Source organism: Bos indicus, chromosome 6, assembly GCF_029378745.1.
Source record: "Bos indicus isolate NIAB-ARS_2022 breed Sahiwal x Tharparkar chromosome 6, NIAB-ARS_B.indTharparkar_mat_pri_1.0, whole genome shotgun sequence".
In the NCBI taxonomy this organism is placed as follows: domain Eukaryota; kingdom Metazoa; phylum Chordata; class Mammalia; order Artiodactyla; family Bovidae; genus Bos; species Bos indicus.
In genome coordinates, this window is record NC_091765.1 from 116,112,746 (window position 1) to 116,135,093 (window position 22,348).

The window sequence follows — 22,348 nt, forward strand, 5'->3', positions numbered from 1 at the left end:
CCTGGGAGGTCCGCCGCCGCGGGACAGCACAGGGGGACCTCGGTGCGGCAGCCAGCAGAGGTCACAGGAGGCGCCCCCACCACGGCGCAGAGGCCTCCAGGCTTCTGCCGACAGCGCCACATAAGGCGAGCAGGGCGAGCTGGGAGGAAGTCAGAGGGGTGACACTCCTCCCCACAGCACAGCCTCACTGCGCCAGGCGGCAGCAGGTGCCTGGGCTGCGGGTCGCTCTCTGTGGACCTCACTTTAGCTCCTATGAAACAGGCAGTCAAAACAAGGTCCTGAATCAAGGCCACACTGTACCTTCCAGGACATTGGGCAATAAACCCAGTGGCCTTACAGAAGCTGGATTTTAAAGTTTTCTGTTTCATGTGGATAGACAAGAGTATTTATGGCCGACTCCACGTGCGCTGTTTGTACCCAGGTGGACCACACTCCCTTCTTCAGACACCTCTGGCCAGAGTACACACGCGCACAGCCAGCGGGAGGCAGTGTAAGCACACAGACCAAAGAGCCAGGGAGAGGCCCGCCCCCCATTACCGTGCGTCACTGCCTTCCTCCCGCTGGCCATGATGCCGTCACAGAGCTGGATGATTTTAGGGATCCCGATGATCTGTTTTGAGTGGTAACGCTCGTAAGACAGTAATACCAGGAAGAAAAAGATGTTTGGGATAATCGCCTCTGACTCCCTAGAAACAGAAACATCCAAAGACATCCTTTTAAAATGAAAAAACATCATCGTATTAACAGCCCCAAAACACTCCTGATTCAAAGTGGAGAGCATGCATATGAGAAACAGGAGAGCGTGGGGTGGGGGGCAGCGCTCGGAGCCTCGGCACCCGGTTCGGTCCCGTCACCCTCATCTCGAGTCCCTGTCTGGGGCGGGGCCCCCACGCCCGCTAGGCAGCTGGCAGGGCTCAGTGAGGGCCCTGAGGGAGGCACCCTCATCACCGCAGCCCAGGGCGCCTCCATCTGTCCCTCACCCTGCCACTGAAGAAGCTGGCACCCAAAGGAGAAAAGGTAACTTGCCTCCAATCACATGGTCAGGGTGACACACCCAAGAACAAGAGCCCGGGCCTCTAGACCCGGGGGCAGGGGGAGAGGCGGGCGGACGGGCCGCTCAGGACACTCCTCTGCACCACACTTCCCTCACGACTAAGTGGCTCAGAAACTAAAGGAGTTTCATTTTCAATTATATTTACAGGATGAAGTATTAAAACCTTACAGGCTAGCAAGGTAAAGTTACTAAAGATAACCATATCTAATGCTGTTTTCTGTAAGATTAGAAAAAAATTACTGTTATCTCAAATAAGATTTCATTTAGCAAAACCATTATAATTAAATGCTTTAAAATCTGAAATGAAAACTGACAACACGTGTAAATGTCAGGTGAAGAACGACCTCCCAACAAGGCTTGAGATACTTAAGTCATTAATTTTCAAGAGAAACAAAAATCCACAGCACGTTGATCAGACTTTCATTAAACACAGTGCCTGGCAAAAACGCCCAGCGATCTTTAAAGTAAACATTCATCTTAAAAATCTAGAATTACACGTATGGACTTCCCCAGTAGGAAGTGATTAAGACGCCACACTTTTATTGCAGGGGACACAGGTTCAATTCCTGGTCAGGGAACTAAGATCTGCATGCCACTTGGTGTGGCCAAAAAAATAAAATGGATGAAAATAAAATAAAATTACATGTAATTATGTAACAAGGACAAGAAGTCTAAAGTAACAAAATGCAATTACCTGAACTGGCCGACCTCAATGTATTCAAACTGCTTCAGCACAAATCCAATAAACACCTACAGGCAGGAAATACAATTTTCACATCAGTAATTAAAATGTGCAAACAAGGTTACTCTCCTTGGCGCTCATCTGTATAGACCTCTGACAAGTTTCCTGACGGTAGACAACCTTGCTTCTATACAAGAACTCAAATGTATGCTACGGTCAGATTAGATAGTTTCAAGACACTTGCAGAAACCCTTTTAAACTCGTTTACTCAACACTGAGGTGAAACCTCCTGGGAGAAACAAACGAGAAGCTCCAGGGGCCACCAGGGGGCCCCCAAAGGGCGCAGCACAGGTCCCGCTGGTCCGGCTGCGGCACGCCCGGCAGCCTGGGGGTCCTGAGCTGGCTTAGGGACAAGACGTCCAGCTGAGCCCACCTTCTCCCCACAGCACCAGCGCTCAGAGGGGCCGGGCACCCAGGGCTGTTGGGGGCGCAATGGCTGTGAGTGGAGGCCACACCCGGGACTGCTCACGACCATGTCGAGCTTTAGGCGCGTGTTCGTTCTCCACCCTGACACTCGGAGCTCATCTCCGGCTCCCTCCTGCCCCCGGTGTGACACAGACACACGCAGGGGCTCCGTAAGCCATGCCCTGAACTGAGGCAAACCGTGGGCCTCTTCCGTTTTTCTACCCTGTTCATAAAGGCCATCACCGCAACTAATCCTAAGACCTGGGGAGAGAGGGGGCCTCTAACCACCACTGAGAGGACTGGTCTCCATGAGGAGTTGCGAAGGTGCCTGCTGGGCTCCGACAAGTGGAGCCAGCCCGTGCCGGGCCCTGCTTCCTCCCGGGAAGCCCCACGGCAGGTCCCACGCCTGCCTCCCCTTGGCCACAGCCACCCCACCGCGGATGAGGGTGTCCCCTCCCCAGACGACAGAACCACCATCCCCTGGGAACGTTTCCCCAGAGAAGGAAAACAGCTCTGTGGAGAATGTCCTCCTGAAAACCAGCGCGGAGAGCAGGGTGGTGAAGATGCTGGCCAACACAAAGCCCCCAGGCCCCTCCCCTTGGGTGGACCCCCAGCAGCACTGCAGGGAAAGCGGGGTCACCTCTCCGTCGAGCTTCCCCAGGGCAGCGACGCTGCCACAGCACCCACAACACGGTGACGTTGAGGGGCAAACGGAGAGCTGCAGCGTTTCCACCTCAGAACACTTCCTATCTCGCCCAGGAAAGCGGCCCACGGTCACAGCCCAACAGGGATGGTCACATCCTGACGCCCCAAACACAACTGTCCCTGGGGTGACCTTGGCTGGCCTGACTCCTGCTTTCAGAGAATTCACGTCATGAAGGGATCTGCCTTTCCACAGTCGCACACGCCAGAGCAGGGTGCGGGGGTGAGGGCCCACGGAGTGGAAGCGAGTGAGGACCCTCGGGACGGCTCAGACAGCTGGGGCGCAGGGGCCAGCCGCTGCCCGACAGACCACACGCCTTTGCAACAGGTGACAGCTTGAAACTGGCAACCGTTCCTCATAAGCTGTTTAAAACCACACTCTGGATTCTGCACAGATGTCCCCCCAAACCGTAAATTCAAATTACTCTTGGGGTGGGGGCAGGTGGGTAGATGGGAGGAACCACTGCAGGAGCATGAAGGCTGGAGAGCCCAGCTGAGGGCGCCAAGCTTGCCGAGGCTCCGCAGGCCAGGCCTCCGCGCCCGACCGTGGGTGAGACAGAGAAGAGGCAGCAGCCAGTGCGGGAAGGAAAGGCACACTTCCTGACGGCAGATTCCAGCGTCTTTCCCAGGTAACCTTCACTACATCGTGAACAGGTACGGCAGAGCAGAGGCGCAGTGTCACACCTGGTCTGAGTCCAGGAGGCAGTAGTTGACCCGCAGCTGCACCAGCTGCGCCAGCAGGTCCAGCACCTGCTTCTGCAGCTGCACGGAGGTGGTGGTCGTGTACTGCTTCAAAGCCTTTATAACAAGAGGCTCGAACAAGCGAATGTGATTGTGAATAGCATTCTGCGAAGGAGAAAGAGCACGCGAGTGAGTCTTCAGCGGCAGCCGCTTCCAGCCGCAACCTGAGGGGCTCCCAGTTACCTTGTCTGCTCGGTTCTTTGTGACGCTGGTGAGGTTTGTCTTCAGCTGGGTTGACACTTTCTGGAGGACGTCAAACCACCTGCCAGGTAGGAAAGAGGGCAAGCAAAGAACACCCTTACATACTCTCCTGTGTCCCCAGCTAGACCCAGGTCAAGCTAACTCCAACTCACAGAATCAGAACATTTCAGGGTCAAAAGGACTTCAACAGCCACTCGGTGTAGCGGCATCAAGCTCTTCTTTTAATGAAGATTAGTCAGGCAAGGAAATGGCAACCCGCTCCAGTATTTTTGTCTGGAAAATCTCACGGACAGAGGGGCCTGGTGGACTATAGTCCATGGAGTCGCAGAGTTGGACACGACTGAGCGACTGAGCATGCCATCAGACAGGACTGAGTTTGTGGTGGACGGACCACCATGGCTCGTCACCCGCAGCAGGTGACCTGGGCCAGAGCGCTACTGCTGCTAGACACTCACGCAGCCCCGGGGGCAGGGGCTGGAGGCGCCAGGCTCGGAAAAGGCTCGGAGACTCAGAAGGCATAGCTTGATTTCTTTAAACTTTTACAGCAAATACCCTTTTCAAGAAACGTAATATTAAATGACAATGATCAGACATTTGCTTGTTTTACTTATTTCCCATATTAGACAAAAATTTAAAGAGCCCTAGTCGGAGAAGGCAATGGCAACCCACTCTGGTACTCTTGCCTGGAAAATCCCGGAGGAGCCTGGTGGGCTGCAGTCCATGGGGTCGTGAAGAGTAGGACACGACTGAGTGACTTCACTTTCACTTTTCACTTTCACGCACTGGAGAAGGAAATGGCAACCCACTCCAGTGTTCTTGCCTGGAGAATCCCAGGGACGGGGGAGAGCCTGGTGGGCTGCCATCTATGGGGTCACACAAAGTCGAACACGACTGAACCGACTTAGCACCAATAGCAGTCCTGAGACTTAGAAAAAGTCTGTATATCACCAATTAAAGCCCAAAACATGGACATTTTCCTAAAATACTCTAAATCTACGTAACAAAAACCCAGGAGTTCTACTGCTACTACATAGTAACTCAAATATGCATTAACAATTAACAGTAATTTAAGAAACAACTACTGCAATTCCAGACATCCTAAAAAAAGAAAGAAAGCAAAAAAGAAAGTGAAGTCGCTCAGTCACGTCCAACTCTTTGTGACCCCATGGACTGTAGCCCACCAGCTCTCCCTCTATGGAATTTTCTAGGCAAGAGTACTGGAGTGGGTTGCATTGCCTTCTCCGGGGGATCTTCCCAACCCAGGGATCGAACCACACTGCAGGCAGATGATTTCCCACCTGAGCCACTGGGGAAGTGCAACACAGCCATAAATTAAGTGGAAAGAGATCTTTATCCATGAAGTTGGGACACACCACCCACCAGTCCTCTGCACACCAGCGCAGCTGCACCGCCCGAGCGACCCCTGGGCGCCAGCAGCACAGGACCCGACCCGGCAGCGACGCGCCTTCAGTGTCAGACACACGCACCCCCTTCCCGGTCTGCTGATTCGTCAGCTCTCCTGTCCCGCAGCCCAGCCCCACCCGCCGAGATGGGAACACCCCAGGCCCTTGTCTCTCACTGGGCTACACGCTTCTCTGAAGGGGGGGCCCTGCCTTCAGCACCGCAGAGAGCTCTGGAGAACACAGGGGGCGCTCAGAAGGTTACCCTGCGGTGTCCTGGTCCTGCTCTGCCTGCGCCGCGTTCCGCAGGCTGGCGTCCGCTAAGGCCTGGGTGAAGAGGGTGTACGGTGCCATGAAGCAGTAGTGGTACAAGCCGGGCCGCGCGCTGGAGGAGCCGAGGCGCTGCGCACGGCCCTGCGACTTGCTGGCGTGCGAAGACAGGCCGTCCAACTGGGAGGCCAGGTTTGTTCCAAACAGAGTCTTCAGCAACTGGAGCAGAAGAATTGAAGTCACTGACAGTCGAATTAACGTGGAATTCCCCACATACGCACTGAGTCCACCTGAAACGAACTGGATGCACGAGCAAGACTTCCGGCCGTACGGACGTGGGAGGGGCGCTCGGACAGCAGGAGGGGGATGGGAGCCTGTCCCCAAGGGCGAGCCCCTCCTCCAGGGGCGCAGGGGACAAGCAGCCTCCTGGCCCGAGAACGAGCGAGCAGAGGCGGGCTGGTGCAGCTGCCGCATGCAACACCTCCTGAGCGCCAGGCTGCGCGCCAGCGACGTGCAGGGAGAAGGACTTCCCGGGAGCTCCTTGCTTACCTGCTGAACACACACGGTCGCCATCATTGGCTCTCGACTGAAGCAAGACTTCAGGTATCCCAGAATCTCTTCAACACACTGGAAAGGAGAAGTGTGAGGCATTAAAGGAAGCGAGTCACAGACCACTCGCTGCCGCAGTCCCACACGGACAGCACACAGGAGTGCTTCCATTTAAACTGGGAACATCCATCAACACCAGAGGACACTCAGAGCAGGCTCTCACTTATCACAGCCAGAGACAGTATGAAGCACTGAAACCCAGGCTCTCGGCCTTCCTTTCACGCGCTTCTACATTCATGCCTTCGTTGGCTCACTCGTCCAGACACAGGACATCTAGGATCTGCCGCGCCCTCTGCGTCCAGCCCCGTTCTCAGAGCAGGAGGTCAGAGTCCACAGGGGAGCTGCATCTCAGGGGTACCTGCAGACGGTCAGCTGAATGCAACACATATTACGTCAGGTGTGATTTGCCACAAAAAGTCCTGGATGTGTCTTGACAGCCTGCAAAGATGACCACCACGACTGCCTTCAAACGCCTGCCCTCACAGGTGCTTCCCAGCCTCGTACGCGAGCTCTCGGCAGACAAGGTGCCCTGGGGACGAGAGCCGGTCCATGACTGCCAGCGGCAGCCCCTCCTCACAGCCACGTGGCCTCCAGCCACTGCTCGCGGCACATCAACTACAGGGAGAAGGCCACTCGCTTCATTCGTTTGATGCAACTTCCTGCACTAAACAGTGACAGACTTCTGTTCACTTCATATACTCAGGCCCATGTATGCTGAATATTCCGATTAACTCCCCTGGACCAGATGTCCAAGGCTGTATGTATACTCTGCAGGGTTGAGTTTGTTCCACGCCACCGCTCATAGCAGGTAACTAAGAAGTGTTAACTGGAAGAATTCAACCAGAGTCTTTCATATCACAAGCTATCTAATAATCCTGTCTCTTAACAAATACACCTGGAATGCTTTCTGTGCATTCCCAGGTCTCCTGCACCGCAAGCCGACACCACCACCTGAGCCACCAGGGAAATCCAGAAACTAAGTTCAGTTCAGCTCAGTCTCTCAGTCATGTTGGACTCTTTGCAACTCCACAGACTGCAACAAGCCAGGCTTCCCTGTCCTTCTCCCAGAGCTTGCTCAAACTCATGTCCGAGTTGGTGATGCCATCCAAACATCTCATCCTCTGCGTCCTCTTCTCCTCCTGCCTTCAATCTTTCCCATCATCAGGGTCTTTTCCAATGAGTCAGTTCTTTGCATTAGGTGGCCAAAGTATTAGAGTTTCAGCTTTAGCATCAGTCCTCCCAATGAATATTCAGGACTGATTTCCTTTAGGATGGACTGGTTGGATCTCCTTGCTGTCCAAGGGACTCTCAAGAGTCTTCTCCAACACCACAGTTCAAAAACATCAATTCTTTGGCGCTCAGCTTTCTTTATAGCTCAACTCTCACATCCATACATGACTACTGGAAAAACCATAGCTTTGACTAGACGGACCTTTGTTGACAAAGTAATGTCTCTGCTTTTTAATATGCTGTCTAGGTTGGTCACAGCTTTTCTTCCAAGGAGTGTCTTTTAATTTCATGGCTGCAGTCACTATCTGCAGTGATTCTGGAGCCCAAGAAAATAAAGTCAGCCACTGTTTCCCCATCTATTTCCCATGAAGTGATGGGACCAATGCCATGATCTTAGTTTTCTGAATGTTGAGCTTTAAGCCAACTTTTTCACTCTCTTTCACTCTCATCAAGAGGCTCTTTAGTTCTTCTTCACTTTCTGCCATAAGGGTGGTGTCATCTGCATATCTGAGGTTATTGATATTTCTCCCGGCAATCTTGATTCCAGCTTGTGCTTCATCCAGCCCAGCGTTTCTCATGATGTACTCTGCATGGAAGTTAAATAAGCAGGGTGACAATATACAGCCTTGAGGTACTCCTTTCCCAATTTGGAACCACTTTTCCCTCTCTGGTTCTAACTGTTGCTTCTTGACATGCATACAGGTCTCTCAGGAGGCAGGTAAGGTGGTCTGGTATTCCCATCTGTTGAAGAATTTTCCACAGAAGAATTTTCTTGTGATCTACACAGTCAAAGGCTTTGGTGTAACCAATAAAGCAGAAACAGATGCTTTTCTGGAACTCTCTTGCTTTTTTGATGATCCAACGGATGTTGGCAATTTGATCTCTGGTTCCTCTGTCTTTTCTAAATCCAGTTTGAACATCAGGAAGTTCACGGGTTGAAGACTGGCTTGGAGAATTTTGAGCATTACTTTGCTAGCGTGTGAAATGAGTGCAATTGTGAGGTAGTCTGAACATTCTTTGGCATTGCCCTTCTTTGGGATTGGAATGAAAACTGACCTTTATCAGTCCAGTGGCTACTGCTGAGTTTTCCATATTTGCTGGCATGAGTGCAGCACTTTCACAGCATCATCTTTTAGGATCTGAAATAGCTCCACTAGAATTCCATCACCTCTACTAGCTTTGTTCATAGTGATGCTTCCTAAGGCCCACTTGACTTTGCATTCCAGGATGTCTGGTTTAGGTGAGTGATCACACTATCGTGGTTATCTGGGTCACAAAGATCTTTTTTGTATAGTTCCTCTGTATATTCTTGCCACCTCTTCTTAATATCTTCTGCTTCTGTTAGGTCCATACCACTTCTGTCCTTTATTGTGTCCTTCTTTGCATGAAATATTCCCTTGGTATCTCTAATTTTCTTGAAGAGATCGTTTGTCTTTCCCATTCTGTTGTTTTCCTCTATTTCTTTGAACTGATCACTGAGGAAGGCTTTCTTATCTCTCCTTGCTATTCTTTGGAACTCTGCATTCAGATGCTTATATCTTTCCTTTTCTCCTTTGCCTTTCGCTTCTCTTTTTCTCAGCTATTTGTAAGGCCTCCTCAGACAACCATTTTGCCTTTTTGCATTTCTTTTTCTTGGGGATAGTCTTGGTCACTGCCTCCTGTAAAATGTCACGAACTTCGGTCTATAGTTCTTCAGGCACTCTGTCTATCAGATCTAATCCCTTGAATGAATCTATTTGTCATATTCACTGTATAATCGTAAGAGATTTGATTTAGGTCATATCGGAATAGGCTAATGGTTTTCCCTACTTTCTTCAATTTAAGTCTGAATTTGGCAATAAGGAGTTTATGATCTGAGCCACATTCAGCTCCTGATCTTGTTTTTGCTAACTGTATAGGGCTTCTCCATCTTTGGCTGCAAAGAATATAATCAATCTGATTTCGGCACTGACTATCTGGTGATGTCCATTTGTAGAGTCTTCTCTCGTGTTTTTGTAAGAGGGTGTTCGCTATGACCAGTGCATTCTCTTGGCAAAACTGTTAGCCTTTGCCTTACTTCGTTTTGTACTCCGGGGCCAAACTTGCCTGTTACTCCAGATATCCCTTGACTTCCTACTTTCGCATTCCAGGCCCCTATGATGAAAAGGACATCTTTTTTGGGTGTTAATTCTTGGAGGTCTTGTAGGTTTTCATTGAATCGTTCAGCTTCTTCAGCATTACTGGTTTGGGCATAGATGTGCATTACTGTGATATTGAATGGCTTGCCTTGGAAACGAACAGAGATCATTCTGTCACTTTGGAGACTGCACCCAAGTATTGCATCTCAGACTCGTTAGTTGACTGTGAGAGCTACTGCACTTCTTCTAAGGGATTCCTGCCCACAGTAGTAGATATAATGGTCATTTGAATTAAATTCACCATTCAAGTCCATTTTAGTTCACTGATTCCTAAAATGTTGACGTTCACTCTTGCCATCTCCTGTTGGACTACTTGAAATTTACCTTGATTCATGGACCTAACATTCCAGGTTCCTATGCAATACTGCTCTTTACCACATTGGACTTTACTTCCATCACCAGTCACATCCACTACCAGGTGCTGTTTTCGCTTTGGCTCCATCTCTTCATTCTTTCTGGAGTTATTTTTCCACTGATCTCCAGCAGCACATTGAACTCCCTACTGACCTAGGGAGTTCATCCTTCAGTGTCCTATCTTTTTACCTCTTCATACTGCTCATGGGTTCTCAAGGCAAGAATGCTGAAGTAGTTTGCCATTCGCTTCTCCAGCGGATCACGTTTTGTCAGAACTCTCCACCGTGACCTGTCGCCTTGGGTGGCCCCACGCAGCATGGCTAAGAAACTGAGAACAGGTTGAGAAGAGGCTGGTGCTGTTGGCTCTGTGAGTCCAGGGTAACAAGGAAACAAGTCCCAGGCAAGAACATAAAATCACAGGGTAACAGGGACACCCCATTCCCAGCCAGTAAGGGGTAGGAGGGACTACATTTATCCCACAGCCAAACCACCAAAAAAGCCAGACAATACATGAAACCACAGCTCCAAGACCGTGATCACCAGGCACTAGAGGACAGGAGTCCCTGAGAGATGGGAAACAAGCTGGTCAGCCGAACGGCTGCCCTGTTCACTATGCCCTGCTCACTATGCCCCTCGGAGAGCTCCCAGGAGGGGCATGAGGACGAGGGACGGAGCAGAGACCAGGAGCCCCGAGTCGAGAAGGAGCTGGGAGTCCGGGAAACGGACTCAGTGAGGGTTCCAAAGAAGGGTGGCCTCCCAGAGAGGACCTGAGGAGGCCCCGCAACGCTGGGCGGGGAGGAGGCGGGCAGAGGGAGCAGCGCTCAGAGCTCACACAGGCCCGGACAGTGACCCCTCTCCCTGTGGGTTCGCAGCCCCGGGCTGAGCCAGAGAGCCCTTGCCTCGGGCGGAAGACTTAGCCCTGGACTGAGCACTCCTTCACCCCCTTCTGAGTTGACATGTGGGAAAAGTACAAGAGACAAGAAACAGAAGACAATGTGTACAATGACTGAGACCAGGTAAGCTTCACGCACGTTGAGAGAAAGACGGGGAGAATGAGCACAGCGAACTGCACGGTAGCCCATGTTCAGCGTGGGCTTTCGGAAACTCACTGTGGAGTTCATTAGACACCACGATGCCCCAGCCGGACAGGTGGGTCCACACACACCAGAGCAAGTGGGCAAGGTGCTGACTGTCACATCTGGATGTGGACACAACAGGGGCAGTCACTGCACGGCCCCTTAACTATCCCGTCTGCTTGACCAGGTCCCCACGACAGGAGGGTGGCGGGCAGAGGTTAGTCACTAGGCTCAGCACCAAAGTCCACAAGCCTCAAGCACAGCTCTGCTCCTTCCTAAAGCGCCACCGAACAAGCCCTCACTGTGACTGCTTGGACTTTTCAACATGCAGCAGGTCAGAGAAGGCAAAAGATTCAACAGTTTTAAACCCAGTAATTTTCTAATTCAACTGTGAAAAGAGAATACAAACTGAACTCCCCTCAACGTGAGGCTAAGATGAAAATCAGACTCAGGTGCCCAGACTGAAGAACCTGCTCCCTGCTTCCCAAATGTGCCAGCATGGTGGGCTCCCACTCCAAGGCACCTGGCCCAGAGGTGCATTTCAGGCGTGGCAGCCACAGCTCAATAAGAAGACAGGAAACACAAACCTTCCCGATGTCCTGCAGCGTCGCCAGCTCCAGAATCTGAGACAAAACGTCCAAGGCAGAGCGCAGGAAACCCCCAAACTTCTCGCTGCTGCTCTGAAGATCCAAGGTGACCTGGGGGATGAGGAGGGAGACGAGAACAGGCATCGCTGGGGCGGCAGCCTCCCGGGCACCTGAGACAGAACCACGGTCTGCGCTGGCAGCTGTGCTCCACCAGGCAGCCCAAGGCTCATCTTGGTGGGGGTGGGGGTGGGGTGGGGGTGGCTTCTATTTGTTTGCTTGTAGCACTGGGGAAACGCCTTGGAAAGGAAATTACTCTTCCAGATAGCTACATAAAAACTGATTTTCAAAGGCATCTTCCAACTTACATTTGACACTATTGAAAGAAATAATTCCTAACCTTCTATCATAATGAGAAAAAATGCTTAATGCCCATCGTAACCAGTACCTGATAAGCAGCAAAAAAAAAAAAAAAATTGAATGTAAGTCCTTTTCCACACCAGGGTGTCCCTGGTGGCTCAGGCAGTAAAGAATCCGCCTGCAATGAGGGAGACCCGGGTTCGATCCCTGGGTCAGGAAGATCCCCTAGAGGAGGTTGTGGCAACCCACTCTAGCATTCTTGCCTGGAGAACCCCATGGACAAAGGAGCCTGGAAGGCTGCAGTCCATTGGGTCACAATCAGACATGACTGAGCGACTGAGCACAAGCACAGCTCTTCCACACACATTAGGACCCCTGGAAGAACCATTATCAGATCCGGACACAGCCTTTTAGTCTGGGTACGGCAAAATATTAAATTAGTCTAAGAGGTATTAAGTTAAGATCCTAAAGGGCCAAGCTTAAGTCAATTTTGCAGCAATTTCCCCCATTTAACAGATGGAGAGGAGGATCGGGCCCAAAGATATAACATGTAAGAACAAAGGTGAGAGGGAGAGACTGAAAATAAAAACCGGCAAAACCCTCGCAAAGACACTACACTAAGTAGAAAGCAATTTGCTCAGTGAAGTAAAATCTAACCACTGCTGGAAAAGGAAAAAATCTCTTTCTCAGAATGAGAAATATACCCATGCAGAAGAGTCAAGAGAGGAGATGGCTGTCCTTCCAGAAACCCGCCCGCAGGCCTGGCCCGGGGATCTGGGAGCTCGGCCGGGAAGCCGTCCGCTGGACGGACACCAGCCCTCCTGAAAGCCGGGGGCTCACTGTGCCGGCCTGTCTGGATGCGCGTGTTCAGGCGGGACCCCTGCTTTCCTCTCCTAGCATGGCCGCACACTTGCTCTAGTGAGTGGTGGGGGTGTGGTCCTCGTGGCCTCATGGGGGCAGAGGTTGCTCCAGACTCCGCCTGCATCCTCCCCATCACGGGCTGGCCGTGTGTCCTCCCTACCCCGCTGTGAGGAGTCCGCACTGCGAGCGCGACCACGTGCTGAGTCCTAGGAGTCCGTCCAGCCGATCTCTGAACGTGGGTGCTCTTGGGAAGCCCAGACCCAGCACCAATAGATCATAAAGACATCACTTTCCCAGTAAAAATCCTAACCTTTTGTATGATGGAAGCTATCATAAACAAAGCCGAAAAAGCTAATCGTAACTCATATCCCTAAGGCCCTCTCACTTATACATGTCTGTAAGCTACAATTGTAGGAAATATGTCGACAGTCCCCTGAAATGTGTGAGAGCAAGGGTATTTTTACAGAAGCAGTACCTTGTAGTTGGCGTGAGTGGCTTTCAGGACGTCGTGCAGTTTGAGGTAAGAAGGCAGGTGACAGAAGCTTCCCAGTGACGAGGACTTGTTTGTGGCGACAGGCCCAGAGGTTTCAGGTGGCCGAGAGGCTTCACACAGACAAGATACACTTTCACATCAAAAGGACACACTCGCCAAGTTTAAAAGAGATCCCTGTAACAATTATTTTTAAAGTATTCTAGAAGGAGATCAGCCCTGGAATTTCTTTGGACGGAATGATGCTAAAGCTGAAACTCCAGTACTTTGGCCACCTCATACGAAGAGTTGACTCATTGGAAAAGACTCTGACGCTGGGAGGGATTGGGGGCAGGAGGAGAAGGGGACGACGGAGGATGAGACGGCTGGATGGCATCACTGACTCGATGGACGCGAGTCTTGGTGAACTCCGGGAGTTGGTGATGGACAGGGAGGCCTGGTGTGCTGCGATTCATTGGCTCGCAAAGAGTCGGACACGACTGAGCGACTGAACTGAGGATAAAATGCCACCTTTTCCTGCCTTTTTGATTAATTAGAAGTAGTAAGAGACTGACTACTAAACATTAGTAGACTCTGAGCACCTCCCAAAGATAATACAGTAAAATAAAAAGAGAAAGAGAAGACAAGCGTGATGCTGGAGGTGTCTGCTTTGGCCTGGCTGCAATTCAGAGGAACAACCGGCTCAAGGGCCTTCAGTCAATCTGAAAACCCCCCAGAGCACAAGGCTCCCAGGGGCACCAGGGGGATGGCCCCCAGCTGACTGAGGTCACGAGCCCTGTAAGCAAGTCAACAGGGGTGCAGTGAGCATGCACGGATGACCGCGCGGGTCACACGCTATCACTGAGCTGGTACTAAACACAAAATGCTACAAGGCCTTACAGATGGGTGGTTGGGGTCCTTAGTTTATCAATCATCAGAAAGATGACCAGTCACATACTGATGACTAAATCTGCATAGTTCTGAAGCTTTTTAGATGCTAAATCCCCAGTGGAACTGCAATCCTTAGAAAACAGCATCTTTTCAAATGCTTTATACAGGAAACTAACTCCCTGTCGGTCCAGTGCTCAGGACCCGGTGTTTTCACTGCCAAGGACCCAGGTTCAATCCCTAGTCAGGGAACTAAGATCCCACAAGCCATGCAGTGTAGCTGAAAGAAGGAATAAACTTCCAACAATAATAAAATGCTCAACATGAACGCTTTATAAGCAAAAATGAATGGAAGAGTCACGTGCGGCCCCAGCACTGTGAGGTGGCATGTGACTACGTGTGGTGGAGTCCAGTCGCCTGCCCTCAATGCCCACCGTGAGGGGCACAGACGGCACCTGTCACAGGCAGAGCCCACGGGCACTCTGGCCCCTCTGGCCTGAGACCCCGCTGCTGCTGCTGCTGCTGCTGCTGCTGCTGCCCAGCTAGCATCTGTGAATTCTTCAGGTTTGGCTCACTCAGATGGTTTCATCCCCACTCTCCTCCCTATGCGGCCTTTCCAAATGGAGGGTTTCCACTTCCTACTTCATTATTCTCACCCACTACCTCTGTTCCCAGCCGTCTACATCGCCTCCCTTCCTGAAAATCAACGAGAAGAGCAGAAGGGAGGAGGCGCAGGGCGTAGGGAGCACAGGGCGGGCACCTGTAGACGGCTGGGACCCCGAATAATTAGAACACCACACTCAGACGTGCTCAAGGCCAAAGTGTGCTCTGTGTCCTCTTAGCAGTTAACACCGGAAACCACACCTGGGGAAACCGTTTCTGTGGTTTCGTTCTATGCATTTTATTCCCCAAACTCCACGTCATCCATCAGCCCGGACCTGACCAGAATTGTTGGGTCCTAATCGCTGTGACACAGTCGGCCCCCGCCCCTGCCCCGCCCCACCCTGCCCGCCTCCCAGCCCGGGCCCTCGCCCCGACCGGCCTCACACCTGGACTGGCCTCGCTGCCTTTCTTGGGACTCACAGGCACAGACGCCTGCTCTCCTGGCTCCTTCTCTTTCCCTTTCCGTCGGATTGGGCTCAGAGAAGGCGGGTTTGTGAGAGAAGGCAGGGCTGCCTAAAACAGAACACAAGACACTGTGAAGGAAATGTAACCAACACAAAACCGAGAACTAGGCTATTGTGTGCTTCACCCATCTGTGGAAAAGAGTCAACCCATGGAATTCATTTCTTTTGTTTGAATCTGCATCTGTGGGGCTCAGAGTCTGTACGCACACTGTCTACTTTAATCCACACGACAATCATCCATGGTGGGAGGTGGCCCAGCACTTCCTAATGGGAGCACCGTGAACGCCAGAGGCCGGAGAGGCCTCAGCAGGCCACAGGGGCTGCAGGAGGCTTTGGGAGTCCAGGCCTGCCACCTCCAAGAGTGAGCACTGGGACACCCTCCGGGGGCCAGGGCATGAAGCAGGGTAGGGAGCAATGCTCCGAACTCCATTTCAAATGAGACAGGCTCAGCAATGATGAAGGGACTTATTCAAGGTCACAGCCAACAAGCAGCTGAGCTAGGCAGCAACAAACCCAGACTCTTCATGAAGTCCACACTGTGCACACCCATGAGAGAACGCAGAGCCCCAGCCCGCACTGCGGGAGGCAGAGGCACAGGCACCTTGGCTCGCTGCTTGCCCAATTCAAGATCTAAGAAGTCACCTTACACCTTGGAGCCTTGCCTGCAAAGCGGACACGGGGGCTTAAGGGCTGCCATCAGAATGGACTCTGAGGCAGCAGGGAGGGGCTAGAGAGAGCCCGGAAGCAGGCGGCTGCACTGGGGAGACCCGCGTGTCTGGGAGCCCCCGCACCACGCGAGCTGCGGGAAGAGCTGCCCAGGTGAGGCGTTACCTTCACTGCGGGTCCCGGAGCCACATCATCCAGGACGTGTGCGCAGATGTTGATGACCTTCAGCAGGTGGGAGAAGAGCTGCTCCACCATGGGCACCAGGGTCCGGTCACCCAGGGCCGGCCACGCCTCCTCCTGCTTGGTGGCTGCCGTGCTGGCCTCATCTTCAGAGGCCCACGAGCTCCTCAGAGACCTGGGGGCACTGGCTGCGATACGGGCACACATGTCACCCCCCAGCGCCAGGGCAGGGGGCAAGACCAAGTCACTCAAACCCGTCCACATGGGGTGTCTGCTGGACACCCCCTGGGGTCAGCTGATGCCTTGGGTTCCACAGGAACCTGACATTTCCCTGTGTGCCCACTTGCCATGAACCCACCCTCATATACCCCCAGGACGACAGTCCCCTTCCTGACCTAGACAACTCAAGTTCACCTGGCGATCGAGACCTGCGGATTCTGTCTCCGTTACTCTCTTTTAATTGGTTTCTTCAACACAAGCCACAACCATCACCCTGTTCAGACTCTCTCCATCTTGCCTTAACTACGAGTTTCCCTAACTTCTCCAATCTGTATTCGCATAAGCCAAGTGGTCTTTCTAAAATACTGACCCGATTGTTAGTCCCTTTCATGAAGCTCTCCAGTGACCTCCCAGAGCAAACGGACTAAGTTCTCACTACTGGAGACAGACTGCTCGCCGGCCACATTCTCCATCCTCATCGTCACTCACGTGGCATCCAAAACTGTCAGCTCCGACGCCACACGCAGCTTGCTCCACGTCCCGTGCAGCACCCTGCGCACTGTGCCCTTTCCTGCCAGCCGACAAACCCTGTCCCTGTCCTAATCCCCCATGGGGAGCATCGCGCCCCGCCGCGTTGACACGTGTCCTTATGAACTCCTACATTTGAGCACGCAGCCCTCTCACTGCCTCCTTACTGCCCGGGCACCCAAGACAATGCCTGCACACAGTGCCCGCGCAAATGAAATCAGAGGTGAGTTTACCCACAGCCAAGTGTTTCAACTCAGGGCCGATACCTGCCAGCAAGTTCCCGGCTAAGATCAGAGCATCCTGGTGGGCGGAGAGATCCAGCGGGAACCAGGCAGACGACAGCAGGGTCAGGATCATCGAGACCATCCCCACGGTGCAGCTCTTCCTGGACTCGTCTGAGGCACTCAGCGGGGGCACTCTGGAAGCGGGATCAAATTACAGAACAATGCTGAGCTAAGTCTTGCCTCCTCTTATGAACCAAACAGAAGATTATGGCTATTCATTTCATGGCTGCTCATAAAGCGATTTTACTAAATTGTAAACTAGCATCTTTCTTGTAACCACAGGTCCATAAAAATCACCTGAGAAATGAAATCAGGGAGAAGATCTGATTGAAAGTATAAAGAATCCACCTGCAATGCAGGAGACCCCGGTTCGATTCCTGGGTTAGGAAGATCCACTGGAGAAGGGCTAGGCTACCCACTCCAGTATTTTTGGGATTCCCTGGTGGCTCAGCTAGGAAAGAATCTGCCTGCAATGCGGGAGACCTGGGTTTGATCTCTGGGTTGGGAAGATCCCCTGGACAAGGGAAAGGCTACCCACTTCAGTATTCTGGCCTGGAGAATTCCATGGACTGTATAGTCCATGGGGTCACAAAGAGTCAGACACGACTGAGCGACTTTCACTTCACTTCACTTCATTAGGGCCATCTACGGGAGGAAAATCCTTTTCATTTTTAAATGAGAACTGCTAATGTAAGTACAGTAGTTCCTAAAAGACTCTTGTAACTGATCACGACTTTGCATGATAGATCACATCTGATTTCAAACAAAGAAAGTTTCTAAATTTTTAATAGTAGTGAATAATTTTGGAGAGAATCAAGCCAATTAGAAAAGTATTTTGCCAGTGTATGCAAATTCCCTTCAATGAGACTGCAAGTCACACCCTCAAATCCTCCAAATGCTGATGAGTGAGCATTTCACATCGAAAAGAATCACAAGTAACTCACTGCTTCCAAGTCTCCTGTCACTAGCATCCAACACAACTAACCGGGAGAAGCAAATATTCCAGTGGGTGTTTCCCCAAAAGGTAACACTGATGAGAGACTTCACAAGAGAAAAAAAAAGGATCCGTATAACCATGATTGTATCACATGACTGTAGTCATGTGCCAAGGAAATACATACCCGCAGTGCCAACCCAAACTCCAAATGCAAACTGGGAAGGCAGTTGAAAGTAGACACAGAGCTTCACAGCATCCAAACTAAACAAGAAAGGAATGGTAAGATCACACCAAAAGGGTTCATTACACTGACCGTCCTTTTACGCTTTATAAAACGTACGAACAATGAAAATAAAGTCGGGCTCTGTACCCAGGCACAGGACATCTGCCCTCCCACAGAACAAGTTCACACCGGAGAATTCAGACACAGCTGGACAACCGAGATACAGGTTTAAGGAGGGTCCTTACATCCAGGGAGGAGAGGCCGGCAGGGAGGCACCTCCTCTAGTTGGCTTTAATCTTCCTGTGCCCTCCTCCGCCCCCCAGCTGGAATTCCCTTCTCCCCTTCTCCGCTTCTTCCCCCTACCCCACACCGGCCATTCCTGAGCTCAAGCTAATTAATGTCCATCTTCCTGACCAGACTTAAAGAACCACAGGGCAAGGATTCTTCTTGTTTTTACATCCCAAGCCTAGAACAGTGTCTGACATATGGAGGTCACAATAAAGACAGATAAAATTTATAACATTTTGAACAAATCAAGGGAAGCCCAAACTACAGACAGCCCAAACAGTATTTAAGTTTGAAAGGCACTTATATAGTATCAAGAGAGTCTAATCACAATTGTCTGAGTTTTTACAACAGGAAAGCATTCCTTCTGTCACAGAAAATAAAGGACAAGGTTTAAGCTGCTAACTCAGTGAACTGGCACCACTTTTCATGTTAACATTCTTTTTTCTGATTATGGAAATTGCATGTGTTCATTTTAGAAAATGTGTGATATCTTAAAAAGAATAACCATTCATAAAGTTAATTTTAGTTCTAAAATTAATTTTAGTAATTAAAATTAATTACTAAGTTAATTACTAATTAATTACATTCTAAAATTAATTTTAGTAATTTTCTGCCAATTATCCTCCTGAGTGAGAGAGGTGTTTCCGTGAACGTTGCTTCTCACCACCACTACACACTGGCGCGCGGTTCCGTTCTGTGCGTTTTTCACTCGGTATTATCACCTAGAGGCTCCCTCTACAGACTGTGACAAATGCTCCAAAGCACCGTACTAACAGGTGCACAAATAAACGCTTCAGCATCTATACAGGATTTAGGCATCTTCAGAATTTATCCAGTAGAGAATTATTGGACATTAGACTTCTTTGTACTTTCAGCATCATAAGTAATGATACAGATAATCACACGACACAAAAATCTTTGTCAGTATTTCCAAGTTTTTCTTCCTCTTCATATATATTATAAAGTCCTTGAGTCAATTATTTTAGAGATATTTTAAACTGCTGATATACTACCAATTTGGATTACGGTAGTTTTTCATTATTATTTCTTCCCAGATGGGCTGAATGTTTTTTTTTTTTTTAAATAAACATGTATTACTTTAATAACCTGAAAATAGTTGTTTCCATTTTCGTTGGAATAAACCAGGGTTTTATTAACAGAAGCCCACATGTAAGAGCTCTAATACAAGTATCCTATCATGAAGAACAGACCACACAAAACTACTGAAATTAACTCATTGGCCCAACCAAGAGACTTACTGTGAGTGCCCTCGTGGTCGATGTGATCAGTTCATGAGAAACCGCTGCAATGACTCTCGAGAGGTTATTTTCCAGAGTGACATCTGTGATGCTTGGTAACAGGTTATAGCCTCTATAAATTCTAACGAGAAAGATACAGAGAGACTTAAAATCTCCCATTAAAGTTTATGACATTCTCAGAATTCAAATGGCGTTTAAATACTTAAGATTAAAGGCCACAAGAAGTTAAAGCAGTCTTGACTTTTTAAGTTACAGGAAAACTGGAAATAAATGTGGTCATTATTCTATAAAGAAGGATGAAACAACCCGTCCCTCCTCCAACACCCAACCACACCAGAGGATCAACACTCCCCTCAACACAGCCTCGGCTGCAGCCTGCGTGCCGATTCAAAGCCGCCCGTTTTCAAGCTTTACATTATGTCCAATGGGAATCTACTCCTGATTCCAAACAAAACAAAGTCCTTTCCTACTACAAGACTGTCACTTTTTCCGCATTCCATTCACGGCACACATGAATTTCAATCCCTCCTAATGGTTACATACAAATTCTAATTCCCCAACCACACAGAGGAAGCCCAGGCAGGGTGAGTGTCGACTCACTTCTGTTCCCCTCGGGTCTTGTCCACAGACACACTCAACGATACACACTAAGGAGAACACATTTTATCTCCTTACATAAATCCTGCAAGTATAGCGCAAAACCGGGATTTGTGCTTATCATGCAAGAACCAAGCTGAACAAAGCTGAATGTCGGGAGGACAGTCCGAGTTTGGACTGGATATTTTCACAGCTGTAGTTACTAACCAATTTTAATAAAATATTATACGTATCTCTGTTGGCATCTAATGACATTTAGAAGATGCAACCTTGTTGACAAATTACTTATCATAAGCTTGTGTAATTCCTGATAATGAAATATTCTTATATTGCTTCTGCTTATCTTAAAGGAACATTTATCCTGAATCTTTTCAAAGAAAGAAAATGCCAGTTTTGAGGTTAAAAAAAGGAAATCAGGAAAAAAATTATTTCCATGTTTTTAAACAACCTTTGCATTAGAAGAGATATTTATTAAGAAAAAATAGCTTCAAAATTTGACAAGCTGAGCTTCAAATTCAGAACAAACTGTCACATGGACATTTTGGCTTCAAAAGTCATTTAGCCCATGTATTTTTTTAAAATGCCATTCAGGAAAAAAGTATCACATAAAAGCTAATTTTTTAAATAACATTTAAAACACAGAGAATTCTTTAAAAGCATAATAGTCTTATTATCATTTCTGCAACCTTCCTGGCAAACTGAAATTTTAAAGAAAATCAGAACTTCATTAAAGCATTTCTGATGATTACTTTTAGTCTACCCCACTCATCTGAGAATCAGAGAGAGGGCTGTTTAGTCATTTGAAATTGTATTTAAAGACCTTCACAAAAAAATGTGAATAATAATTGCTAATCACTTAACTAGTGGATAACCCTAAATAACACTGACACTCTTTAAGAGCCTGCTAAAATTAATGCTATTACATAACCATACTCTTAGATAACACAGAGAAAGTGAAAACTTTAAGGACAAGATAGAGCATTAGAGTCCTACAGAAAAATACAGTTGTCAGTATGTGGCTCGTAACAAACGAATCTTAAGACTTGTGATGTCACTGCTGCGTGGCTGCAGCAGAACCTAAATAAAGAGGCTGGTGGTAAACCCTGAGAGACAGAAGCATCCTATCGAAGGCAGCCCACCTGCTCAGACACCCTCACTAAAGCATTTTCTCTAGAAAATGCAAGCTTTCGATGAGTGCCCACATGCCTTGCTTAGCGTACCTGGTTACGGCGCTGACGGAGAAGTGGGAGGGAGGCTGCGTCTCGTGCATGAGAAGCGTCAGGTACACACTGCTCTGGTCTCGTGCCACGGCCACCACTGGGTCCGCTTGTCCTTGGTCGCACTTGTAAAACAGCTTTGGGACGAGCCTAACATAAAAGTCAGGTTTATTTCCCTTAGAAAGTACGTGAAACCCCTTCTGATTACGCCAGGCCCTGTGTCACCATCAAGCTCGGCAGCACCTACCCACAGACACGTCTCCTGAGCGGCGGCACTGGTCAGGCACGCCCCACACCCCCGCTCTGAAACGACCAGGGGCTGGACTTTCTTCTCGTCATCACACAGTTACTTACAGCTCTCTCCACAGATTAACTCCTCTGAGTTCAGAAGCCCTCCGAGTGCTCCTCTAATCGCCTTGACCAGCGTCAGCAGGTGCAGGAGACTGCCCTGAGCAGGAGTCGCCGGGGCGGGGCGGTGGGGGGGTGCGGGGCCCTGCACAGGAGTCACCCAGGTGGGCCCCTCCTCACTCCTGCGACTTTCTCTGCAGGACCGCCCCCACACCCCCAGGGGCGACGTCCCAGCTGAGGCCCGCATCTCAGGCCAACTCTGAGGTGGAGGCAGGGAGCACAGGGGCTCTGCATGAGCCCTCACACACCTACGGGCCGGCCTGTAGCTTCCAGAAACAATCAACTGTTTTAA

General features: G+C 50.0%; 1 protein-coding gene across 3 annotated transcripts in view; it reads right to left on the reverse strand.

The window, feature by feature from the left end:
- HTT (huntingtin) overlaps nt 1–22,348 on the reverse strand; it is a 125,501-nt gene that overhangs the window by 43,379 nt on the left and 59,774 nt on the right. For all 3 annotated transcript variants that reach the window (XR_011567014.1, XM_070790927.1, XM_019963246.2), the window contains 14 exons: nt 21,652–21,798; nt 19,835–19,955; nt 18,249–18,325; nt 17,110–17,261; nt 16,082–16,284; nt 15,173–15,299; nt 13,242–13,369; nt 11,549–11,659; nt 6,065–6,142; nt 5,511–5,734; nt 3,828–3,906; nt 3,588–3,749; nt 1,749–1,804; nt 538–686 (listed from right to left, as the gene is read on the reverse strand). Coding sequence is in view for 2 of the 3 variants with exons in the window: in XM_070790927.1 (XP_070647028.1) it covers nt 538–686; nt 1,749–1,804; nt 3,588–3,749; nt 3,828–3,906; nt 5,511–5,734; nt 6,065–6,142; nt 11,549–11,659; nt 13,242–13,369; nt 15,173–15,299; nt 16,082–16,284; nt 17,110–17,261; nt 18,249–18,325; nt 19,835–19,955; nt 21,652–21,798 (1,814 nt within the window). In the remaining variant the exon portion in view is untranslated. The remainder of the gene's footprint in view (nt 1–537; nt 687–1,748; nt 1,805–3,587; nt 3,750–3,827; nt 3,907–5,510; nt 5,735–6,064; nt 6,143–11,548; nt 11,660–13,241; nt 13,370–15,172; nt 15,300–16,081; nt 16,285–17,109; nt 17,262–18,248; nt 18,326–19,834; nt 19,956–21,651; nt 21,799–22,348) is intronic.